Source organism: Nycticebus coucang, chromosome 5 (genome assembly GCF_027406575.1).
Source record: "Nycticebus coucang isolate mNycCou1 chromosome 5, mNycCou1.pri, whole genome shotgun sequence".
Classification (NCBI taxonomy): Eukaryota; Metazoa; Chordata; class Mammalia; order Primates; family Lorisidae; genus Nycticebus; species Nycticebus coucang.
The window spans coordinates 55355357-55383000 of record NC_069784.1 but is presented as its reverse complement, the minus strand read 5'-3'; the positions used below and the strand labels follow the sequence as shown (position 1 = coordinate 55383000).

Sequence of the window (27644 nt, the reverse complement as noted above, 5' to 3'; positions counted from 1 at the left end):
TTGCCGTGATAAACAACCGTATGCAACTAACTTCTTTCCAGAATCCAGAAAAACTGGAGGGTAAACATGGGTTTTAAGTTCTTCACGCATGCAAGGCCACCACCGCAGGGCCCCGTGGCTGGGGGTCCTCGAGGTGGGCTGAACGCCTTTTGCTCTCCGTCCCCCAGACAGTGGCTGGGGCCACCGGGCCTCGCATCCGGCCTGTACGTGGACTTCCTCGGTTGGGGAGAAGCTTGGGTGCCAAGTGGGGAGACTTCCAAAATTTCCCTGGAAGGTCTAGCCAAGTAAATTGGGGAATATTTTCTTTGAGGGCTCCATTTTTCTCACCAAAATTTAGATATTGCTTCTGAAGCTAATTATTCTTTTATTATTATTTAAAATACATTATTTCTTTATTTATTTGCAGCCCCAGCCAAACTTGACTAGAAAAGAAGCCCGGGCAGCTGTTTGGATGAGCCCATGACGTACTCTGCGCTGCAGCCAATTGAAGAGCCCCGAAAGGGGGAGGGCGGAAGTGACGAGCCGTATCCCTCCGCGGGGCGAGAGGGTCGGTGGGGGGAGTCGGCGTCTCTCTCCCCCGCGCCAGCTCCCGTACACGGAGCCGCATTCCTTGGCCCCCCCACCCCCTCCCACGGGGCCCCCCCGCCCCCCTCGGGAAAAAAATCCATCCCAAATCACTCGAACCCAAGGGAGGCTTGTTTTCACCCTCGGGGAGACGAGATTTCAACGGTTCCCTCGTCTTCGTCTCCCCCCGAGCCCCTGTTTCCTCCCCTCCTCCCACCCCCTTCTGCCGGCGCCGGGTGCAAGGTCCCTTTAAGGCGACGGCGCCTTCCTCGGGTCAGACTACCGGCGGCGACGACCACGGGAGGTGAGTGAGCGAGCGAGCCTCCTCTCCCCACCCCCTTCTCCCGGGGGTTCCGTTATCTTTTCGCTCGGCGAGGCGTTCCGAGACGAGACAATAAGAGGGGGATGGGACGAGTGGAGGTGGGGGCGGTGTTGCGCGCCCCCGCCCACCGCGAGTGGCGGCGCGGCCCGCGGCAGCTGTGGGGTGCGGCGCGCGCGCGTGTGTGTGCGTGCGTGCGTGCGCCGGTCTGGGGTCCGGTGAGCCGCGCGACCGGCCGGCGGCGGAGGCCTCTGCCTGTCGGCTGGCCGGCCACCCCCGCCCCCGCCCCCGCCCCCCGGCGCTAGCTGCGGCGCGCGGGTGCGCGCACTCGCGTTTCACGGCCCCACACACAGCCCGGCGTCCACACGCACGCCCGGCGCGAGGCGTCTCGGAGGAGTGGGTGGCGCGGGTGCGGGTGGCGGCCCGCTGGGGAAGGGGTGGGGGCGCGGGCGGCAGCTAGACGGTGGGGCGCGGCGGGTGGAGGGGGCGAGGCCGCGCAGGGAAGAAGGCGGGCGGCGGCGGGGTAACGGCCCCCTGGGGGTGGTGCCTCCCGGCTGTCCCACCCCCGCACGGGACAGCAGCGGGCGTCTTTTTTCGATCCGGAGGAGGAAAATGAGTGTTTAGCTGACCCCTTGTGTTACGTAATCCCTGCTCAATCTGATAGTGCATCCTGAGCCTCGGTGTACTGCAGCTAGTTGGCGAAGTCTCCTCCCTCCGCACCCAAATTTCTTTAGGGACGGTGCCATGATTTATAAAATGGGATGGGACGGAGAATATTTGATGGTGATTATGCCCTGCCGCGGTGGGCGCCATGTTTATTTCGGGGACTATTTTGTCCAGATTCTCAGCACCTACTGAACAGGCATAATGTCATCGATCCACCTGCTTCCATTCCTTTCTGCTTGTCCTGATTTCCTTTCTTGCCACACATGAGATTCCCTCATATTGTCAGTAGGACTGGATATCTCCAGGCTCACTTGTCTTAGATATTCTTAGCTCAGAAAATAGAGCTGAAATGCCTTCTATGTCATTTTGCTCCAATCTCATTTTTGAGATGGAAATTTTGATGCAGCCACGGGGCTGCTGCAGATGGTAGCTCTTACCTCCGCGCTCTTTTAAAAAGACCTTTCATCACAGCTCAAAACTCCACGAAAATGGAGTTTTTACTTCTAAAGGAATTTTCCTAAGTAGATGAAAGCGAAACCGTTGGGGTGGGGAGGGCTGCTGCTTGGTGAACAATGAATTTCAGCCGGGTTGCTCTGGGACTACAAGCTTGGACTCTGAATTTAGACTATTAACACAGTCGTTCTTAAGGGTGCATAGAAAGTACCTTGGAGATTGTTAAACCTGCAGTCTGGGGCGGGGGTGGGTGGGTGGCTCAGTCACAAAATTTCTTTGAATTGGGTAAAAGAGGGTAATGTCTCCACATTTTTAATGAACAGTTTTTCAGCTGAGGCTGATTAATGTAACCACCACATTGAATTATTGGTCTGAAATAAAGGTGCTCAAAATACAAGGTTAAAACAACTAAATAGCACTCGATGCCCTTGATTTTCTTCTGCCTTCCGGAGCTGTGTTGGTGATGCATCTCAAACTAAAAGAGCTAACAGAAGGGAGTCTTGGAATGGAAAAGATTTTGTTAGCCTTTCCACTCCATCTTGAACTAGTTTTGGTGATCTAGAAAGGCAGTTCCAAAGTGTTGACAGATGACCGCTGGAGATCCCTGCACACCCTTTTAGAAGAGCCCCTCAAGGACATACCTATTTAAAAGTATAATAAGATGCTATTGTTTTTTTTTCACTGACGTTTGTAATGAGGATTCAAAAGCAATGCCAGGTAAAATTATGGTGGTGCTTTAACCCATAGCAAGGCAGTGGCACCAAACTGTACTTAACTTGAGAATGTCCTTGATGAGGCTGTAAAAATTATTGATAGTAAATCTCAGCTTTTTGTGTATTTTTTTATTTTTAAGAGTTTGATGAAAAGAGAAGCAGGTATAAAACATTTATGCTGCCTTTTGAGATATGGTTGTTTTCATGAGGAAAAGTATTTGTGACATGAGTTGTGTCGTAGAATGGCATTTTTATTTGAAAAAACTACTGACTACAGTTTTTTTGAGACAGTTTCACTTTGTCGCTCTTGTGTAGAGTCCTGGAGTGCCATGTGGCATCACAGCTCATGGCAACCTCAAACTCTTGGGCTTAAGTAATTCTCTTGCCTCAGTCTCCCTTGAAGCTGGGAATACAGGTGCCTGCCACAATGCCCGGCTATTTCTTTTCTTTCTTTTTTTTTTCTGGCTGCAGTTATCATCGTTGTTTAGCAGGCTCTGGTGGGGCTTGAACCTGCCAACCTTGTGTATGTGGCCAGCACCTTACTCACTGAGCTACAGGCGCCAAGCCTTGACTACAGTTTTTCACAGTTGGGTATTTGGAGGATATTTTCTTGAAAATGAATGAAGTGAGCTTGTCATTTCTAAGAAAACAATTGACAGTTTTGTTACCCATGACAGCTTGAGTTTGACAGCTTCCTGGTACTTAAAGACTTTCCTTATACTATCAGTGGTTAATGATCGTGATTTTTTAAAGTAACTGTAAAGTTATTTTACAGTGTATTGCAGCACTCTGGGAGGCCAAGGTGGATGGATTGCCTGAGCTCACGGATTTGAGACCAGCCTGAGCAAGAAGAGACCCCCATCTCTAAAAATAGCTGGGCATTGTGGCAGACGCCTGCAGTTCCAGCTACTTGGGAGACTGAGGCAAGAGAATTGCTTGAGCCCAGGAGTTTGAGATGCTGTGAGCTATGATGCCACGGCACTCTACTTAGAGTGACAAAAGTGAGACTCAAAAAAAAATGCATGGCAGCTAGGCGCCTGTGGCACAAGTGGCTAAGGGGTCAGCCACATACACCTGAGCTGGCAGGTTCGAGTCCAGCCCGGGCCCACCAAACAACATTGACGGCTGCAACCAAAAAATAGCTGGGTGTTGTGGTGGGCGCCTGTAGTCCCAGCTACTTGGGAGGCTGAGGCAGGAGAATTGCTTGAGCCCAGGAGTTGGAGGTTGCCGTGAGCTGTGATGCCACAGCACTCTACCCAGGGTGACAACTTGAGGCTCTGTCTCAGAAAAAAAAAAATGCATGGCATAAGATATGTCATTTGGAAGTTGTGCATGACACAGTAAATCTGTTTTCCAAATGACCAATGCATGATCATGCAAAACCATGATCCTTTCAAAATATAAGATATACCAGTGGATTTTTTTTTTTTTTTTTTTTTGAGACAGAGCCTCAAGCTGTCGCCCTGTGTAGAGCGCTGTGGCATCACAGCTCACAGCAACCTCCAACTCCTAGGCTCAAACGATTCTCCTGCCTCTGCCTCCCAAGTAGCTGGGACTACAGGCGCCTACCACAACGCCCAGCTATTTTTTGGTTGCAGCCGTCATTGTTGTTTGGCGGGCCAGGGCTGGATTCGAACCCGCCAGCTTAGGTTTATGTGGCTGGCGCCTTACCTGCTTGAGCCATAGGTGCCGAGCCGATTTTTTTTTTTAAGAGACAAGAGTCTTACTTTGTCATCCTCGGTAGAGTGCTGTAGCATCATAGCTCACAGCAACTTCCAGCTCTTGGGCTTAGGCGATTCTCTTGCCTGAGCCTCCCGAGTCGCTGGGACTATAGGCACCCGCCACAACACCCCTGGCTATTTTTTGTTCCAGTTTGGCTGGGGTCGGGTTTGAATCTGCCACCGTCGGTATATGGGGCTGGGGCCCTACCCACTGAGCCACAGGTGCTGTCTTTTGTTTTGAGGCAGAGTCTCACCCTGTTTCCTCAGGCCACAGTGCCATGGATCAGGCTATCTCACAGCAACCTCAAACTCCTGGGCTCAAGTGATCCTCTTGCCTTAGCCTCTGGAATAGCTGGGAATACTGGCTCCAGTCACCACACCAAGCTACTTTTCTATTTTTAGTAGAGACTGGGTCTTGTGCTTACTCAGGCAGGTCTCAAACTCCTGAGCTGAAGGGATTCTACTGACTTCGCCTCCCAGAGTGCTGGGATAACAAGGGTGAGCCACAGCACCCTGGGACTGACCCTAATCAATGGACTTTAATGTAACAATACAAAAAGTTCATTGATAGAGTTTTGGATTCTGAGAAGATAACTATCCTTTAAGAAACTACTATTTGTTGAGTTTTAATATTTATTAATGTTCAATTATCTATAAAAGTTACTAAAGTGTTTCTCCCTTTTCATGCTATTTGGGCAAGGCCAGATTTTCATTATATACTTAACCAAAACTACATATAAAACCATGGTGCTTTTCTCACTACTCTGGAGTGAAACAGTGTTGTTCCCCCACCCTCGCAGTTTTTGGCCAGGTTTGGACCCGCCACCTCCGGCATATGGGGCCGACACCCTACTCCTTTGAGCCACAGGCGCCGCTGAAACAGTGTTTTTTATTGAAATGTTATTTATGTTAATGTGTAATGGGTTTGTTTTTTAAATGTACTAAATATTTGAAATTTTTGTTTTAACTTCTAATGTGGTAAAAGATCTTTGGGATCTCCATACAATTTGAGAAAAATTGGATCTGTCCTGGGCTTATCTTCCAAATCTGCCTCTGTTTTGAAACTTACAAAGAATTTACAAATGTTATTTGGAAGATGCAGTGACTTGGGGAATAGTTCCTGTCGCGACCCACAGGAATTGTATTAAAGGGTTGCGGCATTAGGAAGGTTGAGAACCACTGTTCTAGAACAAAACAGTTTAGGGTGAATCCTGGCTGGGATACTTTACTAACTGTAGCCTTGATCTCTGTAAATCTCTGTTTTGACCTTATCTGTAAAATGTAATACTTGACATAAAATTAGTTCTGAGAATTCATTGCCATAATGAATGTAAAATGCTAACAGTGCCTAGCATATCACAGTAAAATAAGATATATTTCTAGATAACATTTTAGTTTTGATTCCCCATATTGTATCCTTTTAATTAATTTTTGTTGAAGGTATATATTTAAATTCCAAATCCTAAGAGCTGGTTTGATGCCTTTTAATTAATTTTTGTTGAAGGCGTAGATTTAAATTGCAAACCCTAGAGCTGGTTTGATGCCTTTGTCATAATACCAGTATGGTAAGACTTCGATAGATTTGTTGGTTTTCTGGTTTGTGATAATTAGGTCATATCCACAAAAACATTTTTACATGTAATAAAGGGGAGGAGAGGGAAAGGGAGAGTCTAACCTATTGGTAGTTTTCAGCAGAGTTAAGTGAAATTGAGGGGGTAGAAATTAAGAGCATATAATTAATAATTTGTGTGATTTTTGATACAAGATTTGGTGCTAGACAAATGGAAAGTATTTTGAGTTTGGGAATGTTAGGTTATTGAGATTACAAAAACCCATATGACTTTTTTTTTTTTTTTTTAAGACAGAGTCTCAAGCTGTAGTCCTGGGTACAGTAGTGTGGCATCATGGCTCACAGCAACCTCAAACTCTTGGGCTTAATCAATTCTCTTGCCTCAGCCTCCCAATAAGCTGGGACTGCAGGCACCCTCCACAAAGCCTGGCTATTTTTTGGCTGTAGTTGTCGTTGTTTGGCAGACCCGGGATAGATTCGAGCCCACCAGCTCCAGTGTATGTGGCTGGCATCCTAGCTGGTTGAGCCATAGGCACCGACCCCGCATGACTGTTACATACAAAGTACTGTTACAGTTAGATGCTGTAAGAGAGAAAACAGGCCATGCAAAAGACAGGATAAATGAAAGCTTCTTGTTGCATATTTAATTAGTTTTATTGTCAGATTAAGTATATAGCCCTAAAGGTTTTTTGGAATTAATCCTGTCTGAAGCCAAAAATTAAGGTAACTTTTTTTTTTTTGTAGAGACAGAGTCTCACTTTATGGCCCTTGGTAGAGTGCCGTGGCATCACACAGCTCACAGCAACCTCCAGCTCCTGGGCTTAAGCGATTCTCTTGCCTCAGCCTCCCGAGTAGCTGGGACTACAGGTGCCCGCCACAGCACCCGGCTATTCTTTTGTTGCAGTTTGGCCGGGGCTGGGCCTGAACCCGCCACCCTCGGCATATGGGGCCGGCGCCCTACTCACTGAGCCACAGGCGCCGCCCAAATTAAGGTAACTTATAACATAAATGCCAGTTGTTTTGAGGATTATTATTGTTTATTTTTCACCCTGGGAACAAGAAACATTTTTGATTTTTAAAAAACATTTTTCCTTTTCCAAATGTTCTTTTTATCTTTATTTTTGGGCAGGTATATATTAGCAGTGAATTGAAAACATTAGGTATTGAATTCTTCATTTCTGAAATTTACAGTTGTGAAAGAACCAGCCAAATTAAAGGATTTCAAAGCTTCAACATCTAAATATGTGGTGGCACCTGTGGTTCAGTGGGTAGAGTGCCGGCCACATACACCCAGGCTGGCAGGCTCAAACCCGGCCCAGGCCAGCTAAACAACAATGACAACTGCAACAACAACAACAACAAAATAGCCAGGCTTGGCGTCTGTAGCTCAGCGGCTAGGGCGCCAGCCACATACACCTGATCTGGCGGGTTCAAACCCAGCCCAGGCCTGCCAAACAACAATGACAATTACAACAAAAGCAACAAAAAATAGCCAGGCATTGTGGTGGGCGCCTGTAGTCCCAGCCACTTGGGAAGCTAAGGCAAGAGAATTGCTTAAGCCCAAGAGTTTGAGGGTGCTGTGAGGTGTAACGCCACAGCACTGTACCTAGGGCAACATAGTGAGACTGTCTCAAAAAAAAAAAAAAATCCAAATATGGCTGGGGACAGTTGTGGTAGGAAACAGATCTTTTCCTAATTTTATTTGAGGTGAAGATAAGTGACATTTGCTGCCCATTAAATATCTCAAAAGTGGACAGGTGCATCTACAGGATTCTTTTTGCTGCTTTTAAATTATATATTATTTTAAAGGATATGTTATATCTAGCCTTTTGAATTATGTTGACCTTTACTGATTAACTGGATATGTAATGTAGGGCCTGAGTGTGAAGTAGACTACCATGTTTGCCAGCATTTAAGATAGGATCCTCTTCTTCCTAGAAAAGTTATTTCTCTGGTACTCCCATGTTGTAGATGGAAGATAGTGCCACAGACGAGAGACTGAGGGTACTGCTGAAAGTCCTGTGTAAGTTGCAGTGTTAAGTAAAACCTCTGGTGCATAGAATTGTGTTACCAGTATGATTACTACTGTAAAAATAACAGAAACCCACTAAGTTACTAAGATGGCAAATAGGAGGTTAATGGGAGAAGATAATGTTCATCTTAACCTTTTACAATATCTCCTTGGTAGCCTATATAATCTACCTTAGATTCAGTTCTTATTTCTTATTTAGTTATTGTGCTACATCTTAAGAAATGTAGCACATTACAAGCTACATGAAAATTGCTCCTAGAAATAGGAATAAGTTAACAGGAAATACAGCCAACAAGACTACCAGTTATTTAGTAAATGCCAAAAAGATAATGGCAGCATGTAGTTATACAGAATATCACAGCTAAAATAAATAGTCCACCCCCAACTTTTTATTAAGAAAAGTTCATGTATGTAAAAAAGAAAGAATACTACAAGGAACACCCACAATGAACCTACCGCCTCGACAAGATTTTTAGTGTTTTGACATGTGCCAAATATATTTTAAAAGTTGGCATATAAGAAATGCTAAAATACCTGTATTATTTGGTGAGCCAATTCAAAGTTACACGGCATTTCCACTAAATATTTCATGCATTTACTGGGAATAAATACCTTCTCCTACATGAATATACCATTATCCTTTGTAAGAAAGTTAAAAATAATTTCTGAATATTGACAAGTATCTGGTCTTATTCAAATGTTAACATTTGTCCACAAAATGTGTCTAATAGCTTTTTATGAATCAGAATTTAGAAAGGTTCACATGTAGCATTTGATTATATCTCTTTAGTTTCTTTTAATCTGAGAGACAGACATTGACATTTTTAAAGAGATTATCTTAGTTTTGTAGAATGTTCCACCTTCTGTTCTTCTATTTCAGTATTTTAGAGACCAGGCCTTTTTTTTTTTTTAGAGACCAGGTCTTGCTCTGTCTCCCAGGCTGGATGCGGTGACCATGTTCATAGCTCACTACAACCTTGAACTCCTGGATTCAGTAATCCTGCTGCATCAGCCTCCCAAATAACTGGGACTACAGGCATGTGCCACCATGCGCTGCTAATTTTTTGTGGGGGGAGGGGAAGAGATGGGATTTCACTGTGTTCCCCGGAGTTGTCTTGAGCTCCTATTCTCTCTCTCTTTTTTTTTTTTTTTTGGCCGGAGCTGGGTTTGAACCTGCCACCACCAGCATATGGGGCTGGCACCCTACTCCTTTGAACCACAGGCAGCACCCTCTTTTTTTTTTTTTTTTTTTGAGACAGCACAGTCTCACTATGTTGCCCTTGGAAGAGTGCTGTGATGTCACAGCTCACAACAACCTCTTGGGCTCAAGTGATTCTCTTGCCTCAGCCTCCCGTTAGTTGGGACTACAGGTGTCCGCCACAATGCCTGGCTATTTTTTATTGCAGTTGTCTTTTTTTTCTTTTTTTTGAGACAGAGAGCCTCAAGCTGTTGCCCTGGGTAGAGTGCTGTGGCATCATAGCTCATAGCAACCTCCAACTCATGGGCTCAAATGATTCTCCTGCCTCCGCCTCCCAAGTAGCTGGGTCTTCCAGGGTCTTGCAGTTGTCATTGTTGGTTAGCTGGCTTGGGTTGGGTTCGAACCTACCACCTTTGGTGCATGTGGCTGGCACTGTAACCACTGTGCAACAGGCGCCGAGTCATTGATCTCCTATTCTCAAGTGATCCTCCCATCTCAGCTTCCCAAAGTTCTGGGATTACAGGCCTATTGCTGTATTTCTTGTAAACTACAAGTTAAATTTAAATGCTTGATTTGGTTTAGGTTACACATTAGTGTCAGTAATACTTCAAAGTATTTTTTGGGCTTTCTTTCTGAGTTTTTTCTTTTTCTTTTTTTTTTTTTTTTTTTTTTGTGGTTTTTGGCTGGGGCTGGGTTTGAACCCACCACCTCCGGCATATGGGACTGGCGCCCTACTCCTTGAGCCACAGGTGCCGCCCCGAGTTTTTTCTTTTTCTTTCTTTTTTTTTTTTTTCTTTCTTTCTTTTTCTTTTTTTTTTTTAAGAAAAAGCCATAGACCAAACAGCTGGTGATCAACATAGATTATTAGTCAATAATTTGGATTTTTGGCTAACATTTTTCTATTAAATTTGTTACTGTCATAACCTGTGGCTTTTTTTTTTCTTAACTTTTTATTTATTTATTTATTTTTTTGAGACAGAGTCTCACTTTGCGACCTGGATAGAGTGCTGTGGTGTCACAGCTTACAGCAACCTCAAACTCAAGCAATCTTCTTGCCTTAGCCTCCTAAGTAGATGGGACTACAGGTGCCAGCCATAATGCCCAGCTAATTTTCTACTTTTAGTAGACATGGGGTCTCACTCTTGCTCAGGCTGGTCTCAAAACTCCTGAGTTCAAGGCATCTCTGCCTGTCTCAGTCTCCTAGAGTGCTAGGATTACAGGTGTGAGCCACCCACCTGGCCACCTTTGGCTTTTGAGGTGTAGAATTACTACTGTATAGCTTTATCTGCCCTCTGCAAAAATGATTTGGAAGTTGAAGAAGTAAGAAGAAAGAGTTGATATGTTAGTAGTAAAAACAATATATAGAGGAATTACATGGACTACAACTAGAATAATTTTAGATATGGTGATTAGACAAAAGGACTTGGAAATTATTTTTGTAAAAGTTATTTGTCAGTCAATACTGATAGTAATAAACAGTCATAAAAAACCATAATTTTAGAAGTCTAGCCTCTAATTGTGATGCACTAGTTTTATCAGGAGAAACTCCGTAGTTGGGCAAAAACAAGAGTGGCTTAAAAGTTTTCAGATGAGGGCGGCGCCTGTGGCTCAGTTGGTAGGGTGCTGGCCCCATATACCGAGGGTGGTGGGTTCAAACCCGGCCCCGGCTGAATTGCAACCAAAAAATAGCTGGGCGTTGTGGCAGGCACCTGTAGTCCCAGCTACTCAGGAGGCTGTGGCAAGAGAATCGCTTAAGCCCAGGAGTTGGAGGTTGCTGTGAGCTGTGTGATGTCATGGCACTCTACCCAGGGCCATAAAGTGAGACTCTGTCTCTACAAAAAAAAAAAAAAAAGTTTTCAGATGAATATGAAGGTAAAATCAAGTATCACGGGTGATTATGAGCTGGAACAAACTAGGTGTATATGGATTTTCTTTTGTTTTCTTCACTTCCGTGGATTTCATAAAAATGTTTTTACTCTACAAGATGTAATCATTTGTACGATACATAGGAGCCTGGTTCTGCTCTATTACAGAGAGGATAAATATTTTTTAAAAAATAGTTCTTGGGCTGGGCATGGTTGCTCACACCTGTAATCCCAGCACTTGGTAGGCCCAGGCTGGTGGATTGCCTGAGCTGAGGGGTTCCAGACCAGCCTGAGCCACAGAGAGATCTGGTCTCTAAAAATAGATGGGTGTTGTGGGGGGCGCCTATAGTCCCAGCTACTTGGGAGGCTGAGGCAAGAGAATCGCTTGAGCCCAAGAGTTTGAGTTTGCCGTGAGCTGTGATGCCATGGCACTCTACCAAGGGTGACATAGTAAGATTCTGTCTCAAAAAACAAAAAATTATTTGTTAAAAAGTTTAATTAAAGTAAATGTGTCCTCTTTGTTTGTTTTTTTTTTTGTAGAGACAGAGTCTCGCTTTATGGCCCTCAGTAGAGTGCCGTGGCATCACACAGCTCACAGCAACCTCCAGCTCCTGGGCTTAAGCGATTCTCTTGCCTCAGCCTCCCGAGTAGCTGGGACTACAGGCGCCCGCCACAACGCCTGGCTATTTTTTGGTTGCAGTTTGGCCGGGGCCGGGTTTGAACCCGCCACCCTCCGTATATGGGGCCGGCGTCCTACCGACCGAGCCACAGGCGCCGCCCAATGTGTCCTCTTTGTTAACCTTTGGTTGTTTCATCATGTTGTCCTTAAAATTTCTTAACTACCTGTGTATGTAAATCCTGCCAATAAGGAAAATGATCTTGGTGTTTTATTGGGGTGTCTATTGAACTGGGTAAGAAAGAGAACAAATACAGTTGGGATAAGATAAGTGTGGAGCTAATGAAAGTTTGATAAATACAAGTTATAAGACTGACACATTTCAAGTAAAAAATTCAGAGCAGGGCGGCACCTGTGGCCCAAGGGAGTAGGGAGCCTGCCCCATATACCTGAGGTGGCGAGTTCAAACCCAGCCCCCAGCTAAAAACTGGGAAAAAAAAAAAATTCAGGGCAAAGAATTTTCTGTTTGTAAGACAAGTATTATTTAGGGATATGAAAATTTTTTAATAGATAACGTAAGAGCAAAATTTGAAGATAGCTACCTAATGGTTTGGGAGTTAGTATGGAGGCAATTTTATATTTAAAATGAGCAAGAAGGGCCAGGCATGGTGGCTCATACCTGTAATCCCAGTACTCTGGAGGCTGAGGTAGGTGGATTGCTTGAGCTCAGGAATTCGCTATCAGCCTGAGTATGAGCAAGACCCCATCTCTACTAAAAATAGAAAAAGAAGAAAATTAGGCAAGCATTGTGATGGGCACCTATAATCCCAGCTACTCAGGAAACTGAGCCAAGAGGATCATTCTAACCGAGGAGTCTGAGGATGCTCTACCCAAGGCAACAGTGAGACTCTGCTTCAATAGAATAGAATAGAATAAAAATAAAGAGCAGGAAGGTCCTTAGCCTTTTTATTTTTTTTCTTTTCTATAAAGCATTTGACACTATGACTCTTAGCCTTTTATTGTGGTCTTTGAAAACCATTCTCCACCATATCATCCATCCTTGGAGCAATGGCTGGTTCAGGGTCTGGGGCAGGAAGTACATGACATAGGCCTGGAACTTCTTGTTTATCAGATAGCAAAGATCTTATCAAACACTACTAGGGTTGTGTCAGAAGTACTCAGAACTAACAGAAGTTCCCACTGGCCAAAGTAGGACATTCTGAGTATCAATAAAGATAACTGCATGGATTAAAACATACCTATGATATGATGATAGTTTAAGAACAAGCTTATTGGTAACTTTGGGGTAATGCTACTAAACCAACTATGTATGTATGTATGTATGTATGTATGTATGTATGTATTTATTGAGACAGAATCTCACTCTGTCACCCTGGCTGAAGTGCTATGGTATCATAGCTCACAGTAACCCCAAACTCTTGGGCTCTAGTGATCCTCTTGCCTTAGCTTCCTGAGTAGCTGAGATTACAGACATCCAGCTAATTTTTTTTTTCTTTTTCTTTTTTCTTTTTATTTTTGGAGACAAGAGTCTCACTTTGTTGCCCTTGGTAGAGTGCTATTGCGTCATAGCTCACAGCAACCTCAAACTCTTGGGCTCAAGCGATTCTCTTATCTCAGCCTCCCGAGTAGCTGGGACTACAGGCGCCCACCATAGCCTGGGCTACTTTTTTTTTTTTTTTTTTAGAGAAGCGGTCTTGCTCTGGCTCAGGCAATCCACCCAGCCTCCCAGAGTTCTAAGATTACAGGCATGAGCCACCACTCTTAGCCCTGGCTAATTTTTCTATTTTTAGTGCAGATGGGGCCTAGCTCTTGCTCAGTCTGGTCTTGAACTCTGACCTCAGGCAATCCACACTCCTCGGCCTCCTAGAGTGCTAGGTTTACAGACGCCTGTTGTATGTGGCTGGTGCTGTAACCACGGTGCTAGGGGTGCCAAGCCTAGTTGATAATTTTTGTAACTGAATGATGGATACATGTCTGACTGCTTTTGTATTTATTTGATTAAAATTTACATATCATTAAAAATAATAGACAAGGGCCAGGTGTGGTGGCTCACGCCTGTAATCCCAGCACTTGGAGGCCAAGGCGGGTGGATTGCCTGAGCTCATGAGTTCGAGACCAGCCTGAGCCAGAGCAAGACCTCATCTCTTAAAAATAGCTGGGAGTAGGGCACTGGTCCCATATGCCGGAGGTGGCGGGTTCAAACCCAGCCCTGGCCAAAACACACACACACACACAATATATATATATATGGTCTCAACGCCTGTAGCACAGTGGTTATGTGCCAGCCACATATACCGAGGCTGGCGGGTTTGAAACCAGCCTGGGCTAGCTAAACAACAATGACAACTGCAACAAAAAGTAGCAGGGCATTGTGGTGGGCGCCTGTAGTCCCAGCTACTTGGGAGGCTGAGGCAAGAGAATTGCTGAAGCCCAAGAGTTTTAGATTGCTGTAAGCCGTGATGCCATAGCACTCCACTGAGGGCAACATAGTAAGACTCTTGTCTCAAAAAATAATAAATAAATAAGGATTGAGTGCCAGCATAATTTTTTTTTAGATGTGTTGAGTCTCCAAACCTATGAGTACATCTATCCTTTACAGCAAAACGTAGGGAAGAAAGGGGGAAATTTTTCCAGTTTTATTCTTTTTCTTTTGAGAATTTAATTTAAAGGTTTGGTATAAAAAGAGTATAGCCTCAATGTAACTTCAAGTGCCATTGACTTATGTTTAAAGAAGGTTTCTTAGAGTCCATATGAAGGGATGTTCCTTTAAGACCCTCTGAGCTGATTAGCAAACTAGTCAAACGGGAGGCAAACTCTGCAAACAGTCTGGCTGTCTATGGAATGTCCTGGAAGGGACCTTGGAAGTGGAAAACAAGATAAGTTGATGAGCATTTCAGTTACATAATGCACCTGTTTTCTCAGACAGACGGCTGAATAAGTGTTTGTGGTCGCTCTGCATGGCTTCTTTGTACTCTTTTTTTTTTTTTTTCTTTTTTTTTTTTGTAGAGACAGAGTCTCACTTTATGGCCCTTGGTAGAGTGCCGTGGCATCACACAGCTCACAGCAACCTCCAGCTCCTGGGCTGAAGCGATTCTCTTGCCTCAGCCTCCCGAGTAGCTGGGACTACAGGTGCCCGCCACAGCACCCGGCTATTTTTTTGTTGCAGTTTGGCCGGGGCTGGGTTTGAACCCGCCACCCTCGGCATATGGGGCCGGCGCCCTACTCACTGAGCCACAGGCGCCACCCCTAGCTTCTTTGTACTCTTATCATATAAACCCTTGGCTGCCAATTAGTATTATTATTCGAATATGTACGTGCAGAACTTAGTGTTGTTAAGAGTATATAAACTTGTAAGAAATAAACTGAGGTTGCTGTATGCTGGAGCGAGCAACTGCCTCCTCCCTTTCAGACATTTGAATGCAGATTTTTTCCTCTGGCACCCGATTCATGCAACAAAAGAGGTTAAATATGAGTGGAATGATAGTTGAGGATCTGTACATTTGCTACTTCATATTCAGTATTTTTTGTCTTTGATCAAAAATAGGGGAAAGGGGACTATGTGACATGGATCACTTGAAAGACCACAGAATGAGAGTGTTTCTTGAGCATTGTGGTAGAAGTATTAAAGACAGTGTTTCATCATTTTAGTGAAGGTATCTTTTTGATAACTGGAAAACTAGAAGGATGTTAAATTTGCATTTTCCATTTCTTAAGGTTTCCAGGCATTTAAGTTGACTTCTCTGCTGTGGCATAGCCCATGTTTTTGACCTTCGAGCTATAGATTCTAAGAAAGTGAAAGGAATTGGTCATATTCTGAGATGACAGATTCTGGGTCAGAATCAAGGACTCGGTGTTTGAAAAACTTGGTCTGAGGGCCAGGGTTGGTGGCTCACTCCTGTAATCCTAGCACTTTGGGAGCCAGAGGTGGGTGGTTCTCCTGAGCTCAGGAGTTCAAGACCAGGCTGAGCCAAAGCAAGACCCCATCTCTCTAAAAAAAAAAAAAAAAAAATAGGCCAGATGTTGTAGGTGCCTGTAGTCCCAGCTACTTGGGAGCCTGATACAAGATCTCTTGAACCCAAGAGTTTGAGGTTGCTGTCAGCCGTGACACCAAGCCACAGCACCTCCACCAAGAGTGACAAAGTGAGACTCTGGCTTAAAAAAAAAAAACAAGAATGAAAGAAAAACTTTCAGAAATGTTTTGAGTGTAAGTCTATGAAATATGCTCAGTAAGCAGTCTTAAATTTGTTTTCTGAGTTGAAAAGCCTTATTGGTTAATTCCATTTTCTGCAGTGCAAAAAACCCCAAAAAACAAAAAAAAGGAAAAATACTTCCTGATGAGCTGGATTTTTTTTTTTTTTCATTTTTAATCTTTTAATTAACGTTGGCTACTTTGGTTAACGTTGGCTACTTTGGTTGTATGTCTTAGCAGTACTTATCCCTGAGGAAAAGAGTTATTTTTCTCACTTGATTGAAAAAGTAGTTAGGAAATAAGCATCTTTCTTTGCCGATTTTTCAAACCTACCCTGTTGAGTTATTTCAGTTTCTTGAAACCTTTTTTTTATGGGAGGAATAATATAATTTTACTTTCATGGTCAGATGGAAGAAATTTTCAGTATTCTTATTAAAACTTACTATTTCACAAAATAAAATATAACTCAGTTTCTTAGGATGTTATAAGTTCTTGAGCTAAAAGGTCAGCCTTTTGAATATGCTATTAAAATAACTACTGGCATGGCATTGAGAACCACCATTTGCATTCAGATAGCTCTACTTATTCCCAAGGAAAGTTGTCTACATAATGTGTGGAGAGTTTGTAACTGTTCGAGACTGAAGGAAGATCCTTAAAAACATCTTGCAGAGGTTATCCACAGTTTATAGTCATCATTCTGAGTGTTTGATACTTATACATTAATCATCTGTTGATTCTGAGCGCCAAGAAGGTACAAAGCAAGGAACAGTGGAGTAAAATTAAGTAGGTGGAAAAAAACATTTAGAATGTCATTTTTTGGGCGGCACCTGTGGCTCAGCGGGTAGGGCACCGGTCCCATATGCCGGAGGTGGCGGGTTCAAAAACCCAGCCCCGGCCAAATTAAAAAAAAAAAAAAAAAAATAGAATGTCATTTTTTTAGTGGAAGTAGACCAGGGGTAGGGGTGTTTTGTGGTCTTTAGCTCGAAGAATCCTCCGATACGGATTTGGGTTCATTTTATTCCAATTTCTGGCTAGCTTTGTCTTGTATATTTATAAGTTAAACATGAAATAAAGAACTTTGGCTGGGCATGGTGGCTCATGCCTGTAATCCTAGCACTCTGGGAGGCCGAGGTGGGTGGATTACCTGAGCTCATGAGTCTGAGACCAGCCTGAGCAAAAAGCGAGACCTCGTCTCTACTAAAAATAGAAAAACTGAGGCAAGAGTATCGCTTGAACCCAAGAGTTAGGGGTTGTTGTGAGCTATGATGCTACAGCACAGTACCCAGGGTGACAGCTTGAGACTCTGTCTCAAAACAAAAAAGAAACAAAAAACCTTAAGTTGATCTCTTAGATCTTTTTTTTCTCTCACCTCCTTTGTGGTTTTGGTTTTGGTTTTGGTTTAGAAAGACAGAAATACTGTGGGTGGCTCACACCTATAATCCTAGCATTCTGGGAGGCCACGGCAGGAGGATCCCTTGAGCTCAGGAGTTGGAGACCATCATGAGCAAGAGTGAGACTCTGTTTCCACTAAAACTAGAAAAACTAGCTGGGTGTTGTGGTGGCACTTGTAGTCCCAACTACTCAGGAGGCTAAGGCAGAAGGATTGCTTGAGCCCAGGAGTTTGAGGTTGCTGTGAGATAGGCTGACACCACAGCACTCTAGCTGGGCAACACAGTGAGTGTCCATCTGAAGAAAAGAAAAAAGGAGGGTGGCCCCTGTGGCTCAAGGAGTGGGACCTCCAGGTTCAAATCTGGCACTGGGCCAAAGACTACAAAAAAAAAAGAGAGAGAAGAGAAAGAAAGTGAAAGAATGGAAGATCAGAGACCAATTAGAATCAAGTTAAATTACTTCCGTGGTTCCCAAACTGCCCCTGGCAGACTCACTGGGGCATTGTGGATATTTTGAATTTTCTAAGGAAACAGTGCCATCTGTTGGGTATTTTGCAAAATACTATCAAGTTGTATGGGACCTGACTACTTAATTAGCAGAATGGTTTTAAGTTGGTTTGGGGTTTGGCTTATGGATGAGAAAAATTACTGAGATACTAAGGATGCTGAGAATCTTTGCAGTAAAACTTTTGTTTGAACATTGAGCAGTAACGCTACTCCCATTCCAAAACAAACTGACCCTTAGCTTAAATTTGGAGGATAGAATAGCAACAGCTCTGTTTGCTTACAGTGCAAGGATGCAGACTTTATATTACTATTATTAAGACAAGAGTCTCAAGCTGTCGCCCTGGGTAGAGTGCCGTGGTATCACAACTCACAGCAACCTCAACCTCCTGGGCTTAAGCCTCAGCCTCCCAAGTAGCTGGGACCACAGTGCCTGCCACAATATCCAGCTATTGTTTTCATTGCAGTTGTCATTGTTTTTAGCTGGCCCAGGCTGAGTTCAAACCTGCCAGCCTCTGTGTATATAGCTGGCACCATAACCACTGAGCTACAGGAGCCACCTAGACTTTATTTTTAAGAGTCATATAACTTAGACATGAAACAGAACTATTTGTTTTCAAATTAAAGGTTGACTCTTATTTATTTATTTTTTTTTAGAGACAGAGTCTCACTTTATTGCCCTTGGTAGAGTGCTGTGGCATCACAGCTCATGGCAACCTCCAACTCCTGGGCTTAAGCGATTCTCTTGCCTCAGCCTCCTGAGTAGCTGGGACTACAGGTGCCTGCCACAATCCCCGGCCACTATTCTACTGTAGTTTGGCTGGGGCTGGGTTCAAATCTGCTATCCTCAGTATATGGGGCCAGCATCCTACCCACTGAGCCACAGGTGCCACCCTTAAAGATTGACTCTAAATTATGGCGGTATAGCTTCCAGAATTGCCTACATTAGAATAGGTAATAGGGCTAGGAGTAGAGTATAACAAGTGAGGTTCTCATCTTAGATGCAAAATTTAAATGAGCACATGGCTGGGTGCGGTAGCTCATGCCTGTAATCCAAGCACTCTGGGAGGCCAAGTCGGGTGGGTTGCCTGAGCTCAAGAGTTCAAGACCAGTCTGAGCCAGAGCCAGAACCTGTCTCTACTAAAATAGCCAGATGTTGTGGCTGGCACCTATAATCCCAGCTACTTGGGAGGATGAGGCAAGAGAATCACTTGAGCTCAAGAGTTTGAGATTGCTGTGAGTTGTGACACCATGGCACTCTACCCAGGGCACAGAGTGAGACTCTGTCTCAAAAAAGCAAATTATAAATATTCATATTTTGTGAAATGGTTTCTGATATTCAAGAATAAAAGTTGTAATCTGAATCCTTAGACATGGGGAATGCCAGGGGAAGTGTTAGAAGGAGTCCAAGGGGGTGGTCAAGGATCTGATTCTGTATTATGTGTAAAACTGTTTCTCCTTTTTTGGTACAAATTTATGGGGTGCATAAGAAATTTTGTTACATGTATATAATGTGTAGTGATCAATTCAGGATACTTGGAGTGTCCATCTCCCTATTATATTATGTTTCTGTTTAGCTATAGTCACCCTACTCTCCTATCAGTGAATTTTTTTTTTTTTTTGGAGACAGAGTCTCACTGTGTCACCCTCAGTAGAGCGCTGTGAGCATCACAGCTCACAGCAGCCTCTAACTCTTGGGCTTTTTTTTTTTTTTTTTTTTGAGACAGAGCCTCAGGCTGTCTCCTTGGGTAGAGTGCTGTAACATCATAGCTCACAGCAACCTTCAACTCCTGAGCTCAAGCAATTCTTCTGCCTCCACCTCCCAAGTAGCTGGGACCAAATGTGCCAGCCACAATGCCTGGCTATTTTTTGGTTACAGCCGTCGTTGTTTGGCAGGCCCGGGCTGGATTCAAACCTGTCAGCTCAGATGTATGTGGCTGGCACCTTAGCTGCTTGAGCCACAGGCACCAAGCCTAACTCTTGGACTTAAGTGATTCTTTTGCCTCAGCCTCCCCAGTAGCTGGGACTACAGGCACCTGTCACAACACCCGGCTATTTTTTTGTTGTTGTTGTCATTGTTGTTTAGCTAGCCCGGCCAGGTTCAAACCCGCCAGCCCCAATGTATGTGGTTGGTGTGATGCTCTAACCACTGGGCTATGGGTGCTGAGCCAAACAGTGAATTTTTTATTTATATCTAACTGTATGTTTTGTACCTTTTAAGTTCTCTTCATTATTTCTCTTATTCTTAGGTCAGTATCTTACTTAAACTTTTTTCTTGTAGCATGGCGGACACCGACCTGTTCATGGAATGTGAGGAGGAAGAGTTGGAGCCATGGCAGAAAATCAGTGATGTCATTGAAGACTCTGTAGTTGAAGATTATAATTCAGTGGATAAAACTACTACAGGTAACAGAAGCTATTCTGATCTTAGATTGTTACTTGAATTAATGAAGTTGAATGACATTTTGGTTCAGAAAGTGTTAAATGGAAAAGGACTTTAAGAATCCAGTGATGGATTTGTCATCGTGGCACTGGTGCTACCTTCTTTTCCCATGCTTTTTGGCCTGTGAAAATCTCAGTTTCCGTATCAATAATGCTATAAACAATATACTTAATTTATTAGAAACATCAAGAAGTTGGATTAACCAGTGTTTATCAAATACCTACCAGTCCTTACCAAATTATGCATGAGCAAGAATTCAAAGTGGTGGTGTGTGGCAGTGTACCCAGTCAAAACGATTCCTATAGTCTTGTTTATTATTTTTGATATTTTGGATTTGTTTTTTTTTTTTAACTTGATTTCCTTTGTGAGCGAAGTAGAAATTGCTTTGTGTCTGCCTTCATGAACAGTTTATAGATCTAGGCTTGTTAGCTTTTCTTTCATTAAGGTGATATTGCGAGGTCAAATTCTAGATTGCCCTGGATTCAGAATGTGGGCACGGGCGGTGCCTGTGGCTCAGTGGGTGGGGCACCGGCCCCATATGTCGAGGGTGGCAGGTTCAAGCTCAGCCCCGGCCAAACTGCAACAGAATGTGGGCGGAAGTTGTTTTTCTCCTCTAAATTGTACCAGTTGCTCTCTATTTTTATCTTCCCTGCCTTGAGACCTAAAGATAGCATTGGTTTAGGCTGAAACGGGACACAGTTCAGGGTCTTGTGAAGGGCTTAATGTGCATGCATACCAGTAGTGGTGATAATAAACCTTTGAGTCCTAGAAGTTTGCTAGTGCTGTATAAACTAAACATTAAAATCCTGATTCTGTGGGCTCAGTGATGAAACTTCAATTAACTAGGAGATTTGAGATACAGAACGATTGTGTCTAAGTGGTGGACTAAAGGATCGGTAGGAAGGAAAATCAGATGAACAGTTGGATTTATGAATAGAACAGGAAACTTTCTGGCTATCGAGACCCACAATAAGATGGAAAGGGAAGGTTAGAGCAGTATCCTTTAGTATCATCTGTCCCTGTCTCCCGAGTGACTGTGCCTCCCCTTCCCCACAGTTTCTGTGAGCCAACAGCCAGTCTCGGCTCCAGTGCCCATCGCTGCCCATGCTTCTGTTGCTGGGCACATTTCTACATCTACCACCGTTAGTAGCAGCGGGGCACAGAACAGCGACAGTACAAAGAAGACTCTTGTCACACTAATTGCCAACAACAATGGTAAGTGGGATTCTTGGGAAATCGTTCCTGGGCTAGAGGGTAAGAGAATAAAAGAGGTCTTAGGGACATCAGTACCTGTTTAGTTAGGTACTGACATGGTTCTACTAGTTGGAGAGTGAATTTAGTAACTCTATCAAATGGAAGTGATTCTGTAGGTAGTGCTATTCCTGTTAAGTTAGTGCTGAATTGATGGTGGTGTTTCAGGTCAGAGGGCAGCAGACTCTTGCTACTGATAATTTCTAGGAGAGAAAATGTAAACCCCAAATTCCTATTATAGAGATTGGGGCTTTTTTGTTTGGTTTGTTGGTTGTTTTGTTTCTTTAATTAGAAGAGCCCCTTCAGTCTGGTAAGAGTTTTCCCAGGGCAGTTTTGTTCTGTATTTTCTCTGGCAGATTCGTTTGGTTATAGGTTTCTGGGTGTGGGAATGGAACATAGGACAGGGATGTTGTCCACATGAAGAAAATGCTGAAAGAATAGTAGTGTTTTTAGTGTATTTATTGAGTAGAGAGGCTACAGAGTAGTGGTTTCTATTTTATTTCTGATGACTGTTTCTATACACTGAAGATGAGTTATTGGCAAGTTATATTTCAAGATTCATGACTAAAATAGGCACTTTGATAGAATCATTGCATTGCTGCAAGAGACTTGTTAATTATTTTATATTTTTCCTTTAAAAATAGCTTTATCACTGTAAGAATAATGTGCATCATAGAAAAAACTGGAAAAGAAAAAAAATTGGGAGGCCGGGTGTGGTAGCTCATGCCTGTAATCCCTACTTGGAGGCCAAGGCAGGTAGATTGCCTTTCACAGATTTGAGACCAGCCTGAGCCAGAGCAAAACCTGGTCTCTAAAAATAGCTGGGCATGGCTCAGGCCTGTAGCTCAGTGGCACCACATACACCAGAGCTGGTGGGTTCCAATCCAGCCTGAGCCTGACAAACAACAATGATGACTGCAACCAAAAAATAGTCAGACGTTGTGGCAGGTGCCTGTAATCCCAGCTACTTGGGAGGCAAAGGCAGGAGAATCGCTTGAGACCAGGAGTTTGAGGTTACTGTGAGCTGTGACACCAAAGCACTCTACCAAGGGTGACAAAGTGAGACTCTGTCTCAAAAAAAAAGACCCTCGTATATATAAAGGTTAGTGTCCAGTTATGTAGCGAATCCTCTCCTTTTGTAGATGTGAAAACTCAGGCCTAGAGAGTCTGAATGATTTGTTTAAGTGACTAATAATTTATGAAATAGCCTGTAGTCCTAGCACTCTGGAGGCCATGGCAAATGGATAGCCTGAGCTCAGGAGTTTGAGACCAGCCTGACCAAAAGTGACACCTCATTTCTACTAAGAGTAGTAGAGCAGTGTGGCAGGTACCTGTAGCTACTTAGGAGGCTGAGGCAGGAGTTTGAGGTTGAAGTTCAAGTTCACCACCTGAACCAAGGACTTTGAGGTTGCTGTGAGCTATTATGCAACAGCACTTAAGCCTGGGCAGTACAGTAAGACTTTCTATCAAAAAATAAATAAATTGGGTGGTGCCCATAGCTCAATGGGTAGGGCACCAGCCACATACACCGAGGCTGGTGGGTTCAAACCCAGCCCAGGCCAGCTAAACAACAATGACATCTTTAACAAAAAAAAAAAGAGCAAGGTGTTGTGGCAGGTGCCTATAGTCAACAGCTACTGAGGCTGAGGCAAGAGAATCTCTGAGCCCAAGAATTTGAGGTTGCTGTGAGCTGTGACGCCACAGCTCTCTACCCAGGGCAACATAGTAAGACTCTGTCTCAAAAAACTAAATAAATAAAATAATAACTTAATAGTTGATAAGTGACTAAACTGGATTTGAATTATTTGGACTTCAAAGCTTGTGATATTTCCATTGTATTTTTTTTTTCTATTGTATTATTTATACTGCTTTCCCATGTTTCTGTTAAGACTGTCAAAGTTCTGTTAGCAACCAGTTTAGTTAAACTTTTCTTTGATCCGAGTGTTCCAAGGCCCAGTCTCAGGTGTCTGAGCATCTCATGACAAGCTGAGATGACCTGGTCTTGATTCCTTGAATGGACCCTTCATTCCTGAGCTTGCAGAGGGCCAGTTTTTTATTAAAAATGTATACATTTTATTGCAAAGCCTGTAGTATTTAAATTAAAATGTTAATCCATAATCCATGTTTATGAAAGAAAAAAGGGAGACTAGTCTTTTGTATGTTCCAAAAAATTTCATGCATAAACATAAATTAAGTGGTCCAATTTGTCTTGCTTTGCTTTTTGTGTATGTGTAATACATACAATTCTGTAATTTTTTCTTTTTCTTTTTTTTTTTTTTTTTGTAGAGACAGAGTCTCACTCTATGGCCCTCTGTAGAGTGCCGTGGCCTCACACAGCTCACAGCAACCTCCAACTCCTGGGCTTAAGCGATTCTCTTGCCTCAGCCTCCCGAGCATCTGGGACCACAGGCGCCTGCCACAACGCCCGGCCATTTTTTGGTTGCAGTTTGGCCGGGGCTGGGTTTGAACCCGCCACCCTCGGTATATGGGGCCGGCGCCTTACCAACTGAGCTACAGGCGCCGCCCCAATTCTGTAATTTTTTCATCAGATACTACTGAAATGTTAGTCTAACTGAAGGATGAGACTTCAGAATAGAGTGAACAAGAAATACTCCCTGTTACAACAAGTTTCCCTTTAAACCTTTAGTATAGTTGTTTTGGTATGTTATGGTATAGTGTCCATTTACTACATTAATAACAGAGCAAAGGAGAGTAACTTCGAAGCAGTTCAGTATTGTTCCACTTACTGGACTAGGTTCTTCAGACTAAAGTAAAAAAGTTTTCTTTTTTTCTCCCTATTTCCTACTTTCCTTTTAAACCAGTTTTAAAACCAGTCTAGCCCCTGGTTCTTGGTATCTACCTCCTCCAGTATTATATTTTAGAAAACTATTCTTTTTTTTTGTGCACTTCTTTACAATTTTCCCATTTCTCTTATTTTCCTTGCACTCTCTCGACAAAAAACATTTCCTTCACTCTTGATCTCAAAGAAGATTGTATTTGTTCCCCACCCCAGCCTTATTAAGGTATAGTTAGTTGACAGGCTCAGCGCCCATAGTTCAGTGGTTAGGGCACTGGCCACATACACTAGGCCGGAGGGTTCGAACCCCACCTGGGCCTACTAAACAACAATGACAACTACAACAAAAAAATAGCCAGGTGTTGTGGCAGGCACCTATAGTCCCAGCTACTTGGGAGGCTGAGTCAAGAGAATTGCTTAAGCCCAAGAGTTTGATGTACACAGCTGTGATTTAATAATGATAATAAAAAAAAGTTTGAGGTTGCTGTGAGCTGTGACATAACGGCACTCTACTTTTTTTTTTTGAGACAGAGTCTCACTGTGTCACCCTCAGTAGAGTGCCGTGGCATCACAGCTCACAACAACTTCAAATTCTTGTTTAAGTGATTCTCTTGCCTCAGCCTTCCAAGTAGCTGGGACTACAGTTGCCTGCCATAATGCCCAGCTAGTTTTTGGTCGTAGTTGTCCCTGTTTGGCAGGCCCAGGCTGAGTTCAAACCTGCCAGCTCTGGTGTATGTGGCTGGTGCCCTAGTTGCTGAGCTACAGGCGCCAAGCCCCACAGCACTCTACTGAGGGTGACATAGTGAGACTTTGTCTAAAAAAAAAAAAAAAAACTTTTAGAAGAAAATAATGACTTTTATCTCAGAACAGAGAAAGATTTCTTAAATACAAAAAAGAGCTAACCATAAGCCTAAGGTTGATAAATAGAACTATGTCAAAGACATGATTTAAAAAAAAAAACTGAGGCAACAAGCCCCACACCGAAGGGTGTTTGCAGCATATATTAACTACTTTATAAAGAATTAGTGTCCAGTATAAAGAATGTATAATAAAACAATAAGCAGCTCAAGAGAAAGATGGGCAAAAGGCACGGACAGGAATTTCACAGAACAAGAAATAAGAATGGCCCATAATCCGTGTGAAAAAACGTGCAGCTTCCTTAGTAATCAGGTAAATGCAGGTTTCTACTCCACTAGGATACCATTTTACACCATTTTTACTAGATTGACAAAAATTAAGAAATCTGACAATTCGACCTCTTTGCCTTTTGTTGATCATGACAGTGGAGGGCTGTCTATGCTGAGCATATTTTGCTCTGTAAGCCTATACCTGGTTCTTAACCTCTGTAAACCTAACTCCTCTTTCTCAGTGAACTTTGTTTCATGCTTGCCTTACTTTGGGGCATCTGGTCATTTTTCCACCAAGAGCACTCCCAAGAACTAAGGACCCGGGCAGCTACCCGAAAGCTTATGTTTTAGATTTTCAAGAAGCAGCTGGTACCCTTCAAAGTTGTGTATAGTTAATAAACCTTCCTTTTCTTGCTAAAACTTAAGAAAAAAAAAAAGAAATCTAACAGTTTCATGCATTGGAGAGGGATATAGATACTGTTCATGGAAATAAAGTATTAACCACTTTGGAAAATGATTTTGTATTATTTTGCAAAGGCAAATGTGCACATGCTGTAACCTAGCAGGTCTTCTATTGGTACACTGAGAAGTCTTTGGACATGTATGTGCGCAAGGAGATATGTCTAAGAATGTTCATAGCCACATATTTGGAATAGCAAAAAACCCAGAAACAGGTGGCGCCCATAGCTCAGTGGGTAGTGCGCTGGCCACAGACACTGAGGCTGGCGGGTTCGAACCTGGCCCAGGCCAGCTAAAAAACAACAACGACAACTGCAACAAAAAAAATAGCTGGGCTTTGTGGGGACACCTGTAGTCCCAGCTATTTGGGAGGCTGAGGCAAGAGAATCGCTTAAGCCCAACAGTTTGAGGTTGCTGTGAGCTGTGACGCCATGGCACTCTACCCAGGGTGGCAGCTTGAGACTCGGTCTCAAAAAAAAAAAAAAAAAAAAAAAACAGAAACAACTCAAATGATCATCAATAGAAGAGTGGATAATTAAATTATGATGAATGCATAAAATAATTATATGGCTGTGTAAATAAATAAATTATAACTATTGGCGGCAACCGTGGCATAGTGGTTACGGCACTGGCCATGTAAACCGAGGCTGGTGGATTTGAACCCGGCCTGGGCCATCTAAAACAGCAATGACAACTGCAACAACAACAACAACAAAAAATAGCCAGGCGTTGTGGAGGGCACCTGTAGTCCAAGCTATTTGGGAGGCTGAGGTAAGAGAATCACTGAAGCCCTAGAGTTTGAGGTTGCTGTGAGCTGTGACACCATGGTACTCTTACTTACTGCCATAGCCATAGTAAGACTCTGTCTCCAAAAGAAAAAAACAAATGAATAAATTATGACTGTGCACAGCACATTGCTAGACATAAGGTTGAATAAAATGACTGTATTTGGGTGTGCTCCCACTTAAGGAACACAATTTTAGGGGTATGGCACACCTCTTAGGGGGCGAGACACAGTTACAAAGAGGTGCTCTACCTAACAAATGCAATTGTAACCTAATTCTTTGTATTTGCAAATTAATCTGAAAGAATTTTAAAAGTGACTGTGTTTTATGGATATATTATGCCATTATAATAAAGTTCAGAAACAGATATTACTGAAATTATTATGTATAGAAAATATGGGTTTTTCGATGTGTGTTTGTTTTTTGGAGAGTCTAACTTTGTCATCCTTGGTAGAGTGCTGTGGCGTCATAGCTCATGGCAACCTCCAGCTCTTGGGCTCTAGCAGTTCTCTTGCCTCAGCTTCCTGAGTAGCTGGGATATAGTTGGCCGCTCCAAAGCCCAGCTATTTTTAGAGACAAAGTCTCGGCTCTGGCTCAGACTGGCCTTGAACCTGTGAGCTCAGGCAGTCCACCCGCCTCGGCCTTCCAGAGTCCTAGGATTACACGTGTGAGCCACTGCACCTGGCCTTCTTATGGAAAATATGTAATAAAACTGTTGGACAGTCTAATTCCATCACCCTGGGTAGAGTGTCCTGGTATCATCCTAGCTCATAGGAACCTCAAACTCAGGCTCAAAGCAATCCTTTTGCTTCAGCCTCCCGAGTAGTGAGGACTATAAACCCATGTCACAAGGCCTGGCTAGTTTTTCTATTTTTAGTAGAGACAGCATCTGCCTCTTTTTTAGGCCGGTCTTGAACTCCTGAGCTCAACGAATCCCCACCTTGGCCTCCCAAAGTGCTAGGA

The 27644-nt window shown here is 43.4% G+C and overlaps 1 protein-coding gene across 6 annotated transcripts in view; it reads left to right on the top strand.

Annotated features, from left to right (window-relative positions):
* The first annotated feature begins 568 nt into the window (after positions 1 to 568).
* POGZ (pogo transposable element derived with ZNF domain) overlaps positions 569 to 27644 on the top strand; it is a 64746-nt gene continuing 37670 nt past the window's right edge. For 2 of the 6 annotated variants that reach the window (XM_053591960.1, XM_053591961.1), the window contains exons 1-3: positions 639 to 868; positions 20101 to 20225; positions 21319 to 21477. In XM_053591960.1, the coding sequence (XP_053447935.1) occupies positions 20102 to 20225; positions 21319 to 21477 (283 nt within the window). In that variant the 5' untranslated portion in view covers positions 639 to 868; position 20101. Of the gene's footprint in view, positions 869 to 6902; positions 6999 to 20100; positions 20226 to 21318; positions 21478 to 27644 lie in introns of those variants that run through there. The other 4 variants (XM_053591963.1, XM_053591962.1, XM_053591958.1 and 1 more) reach the window with 3 other exon arrangements.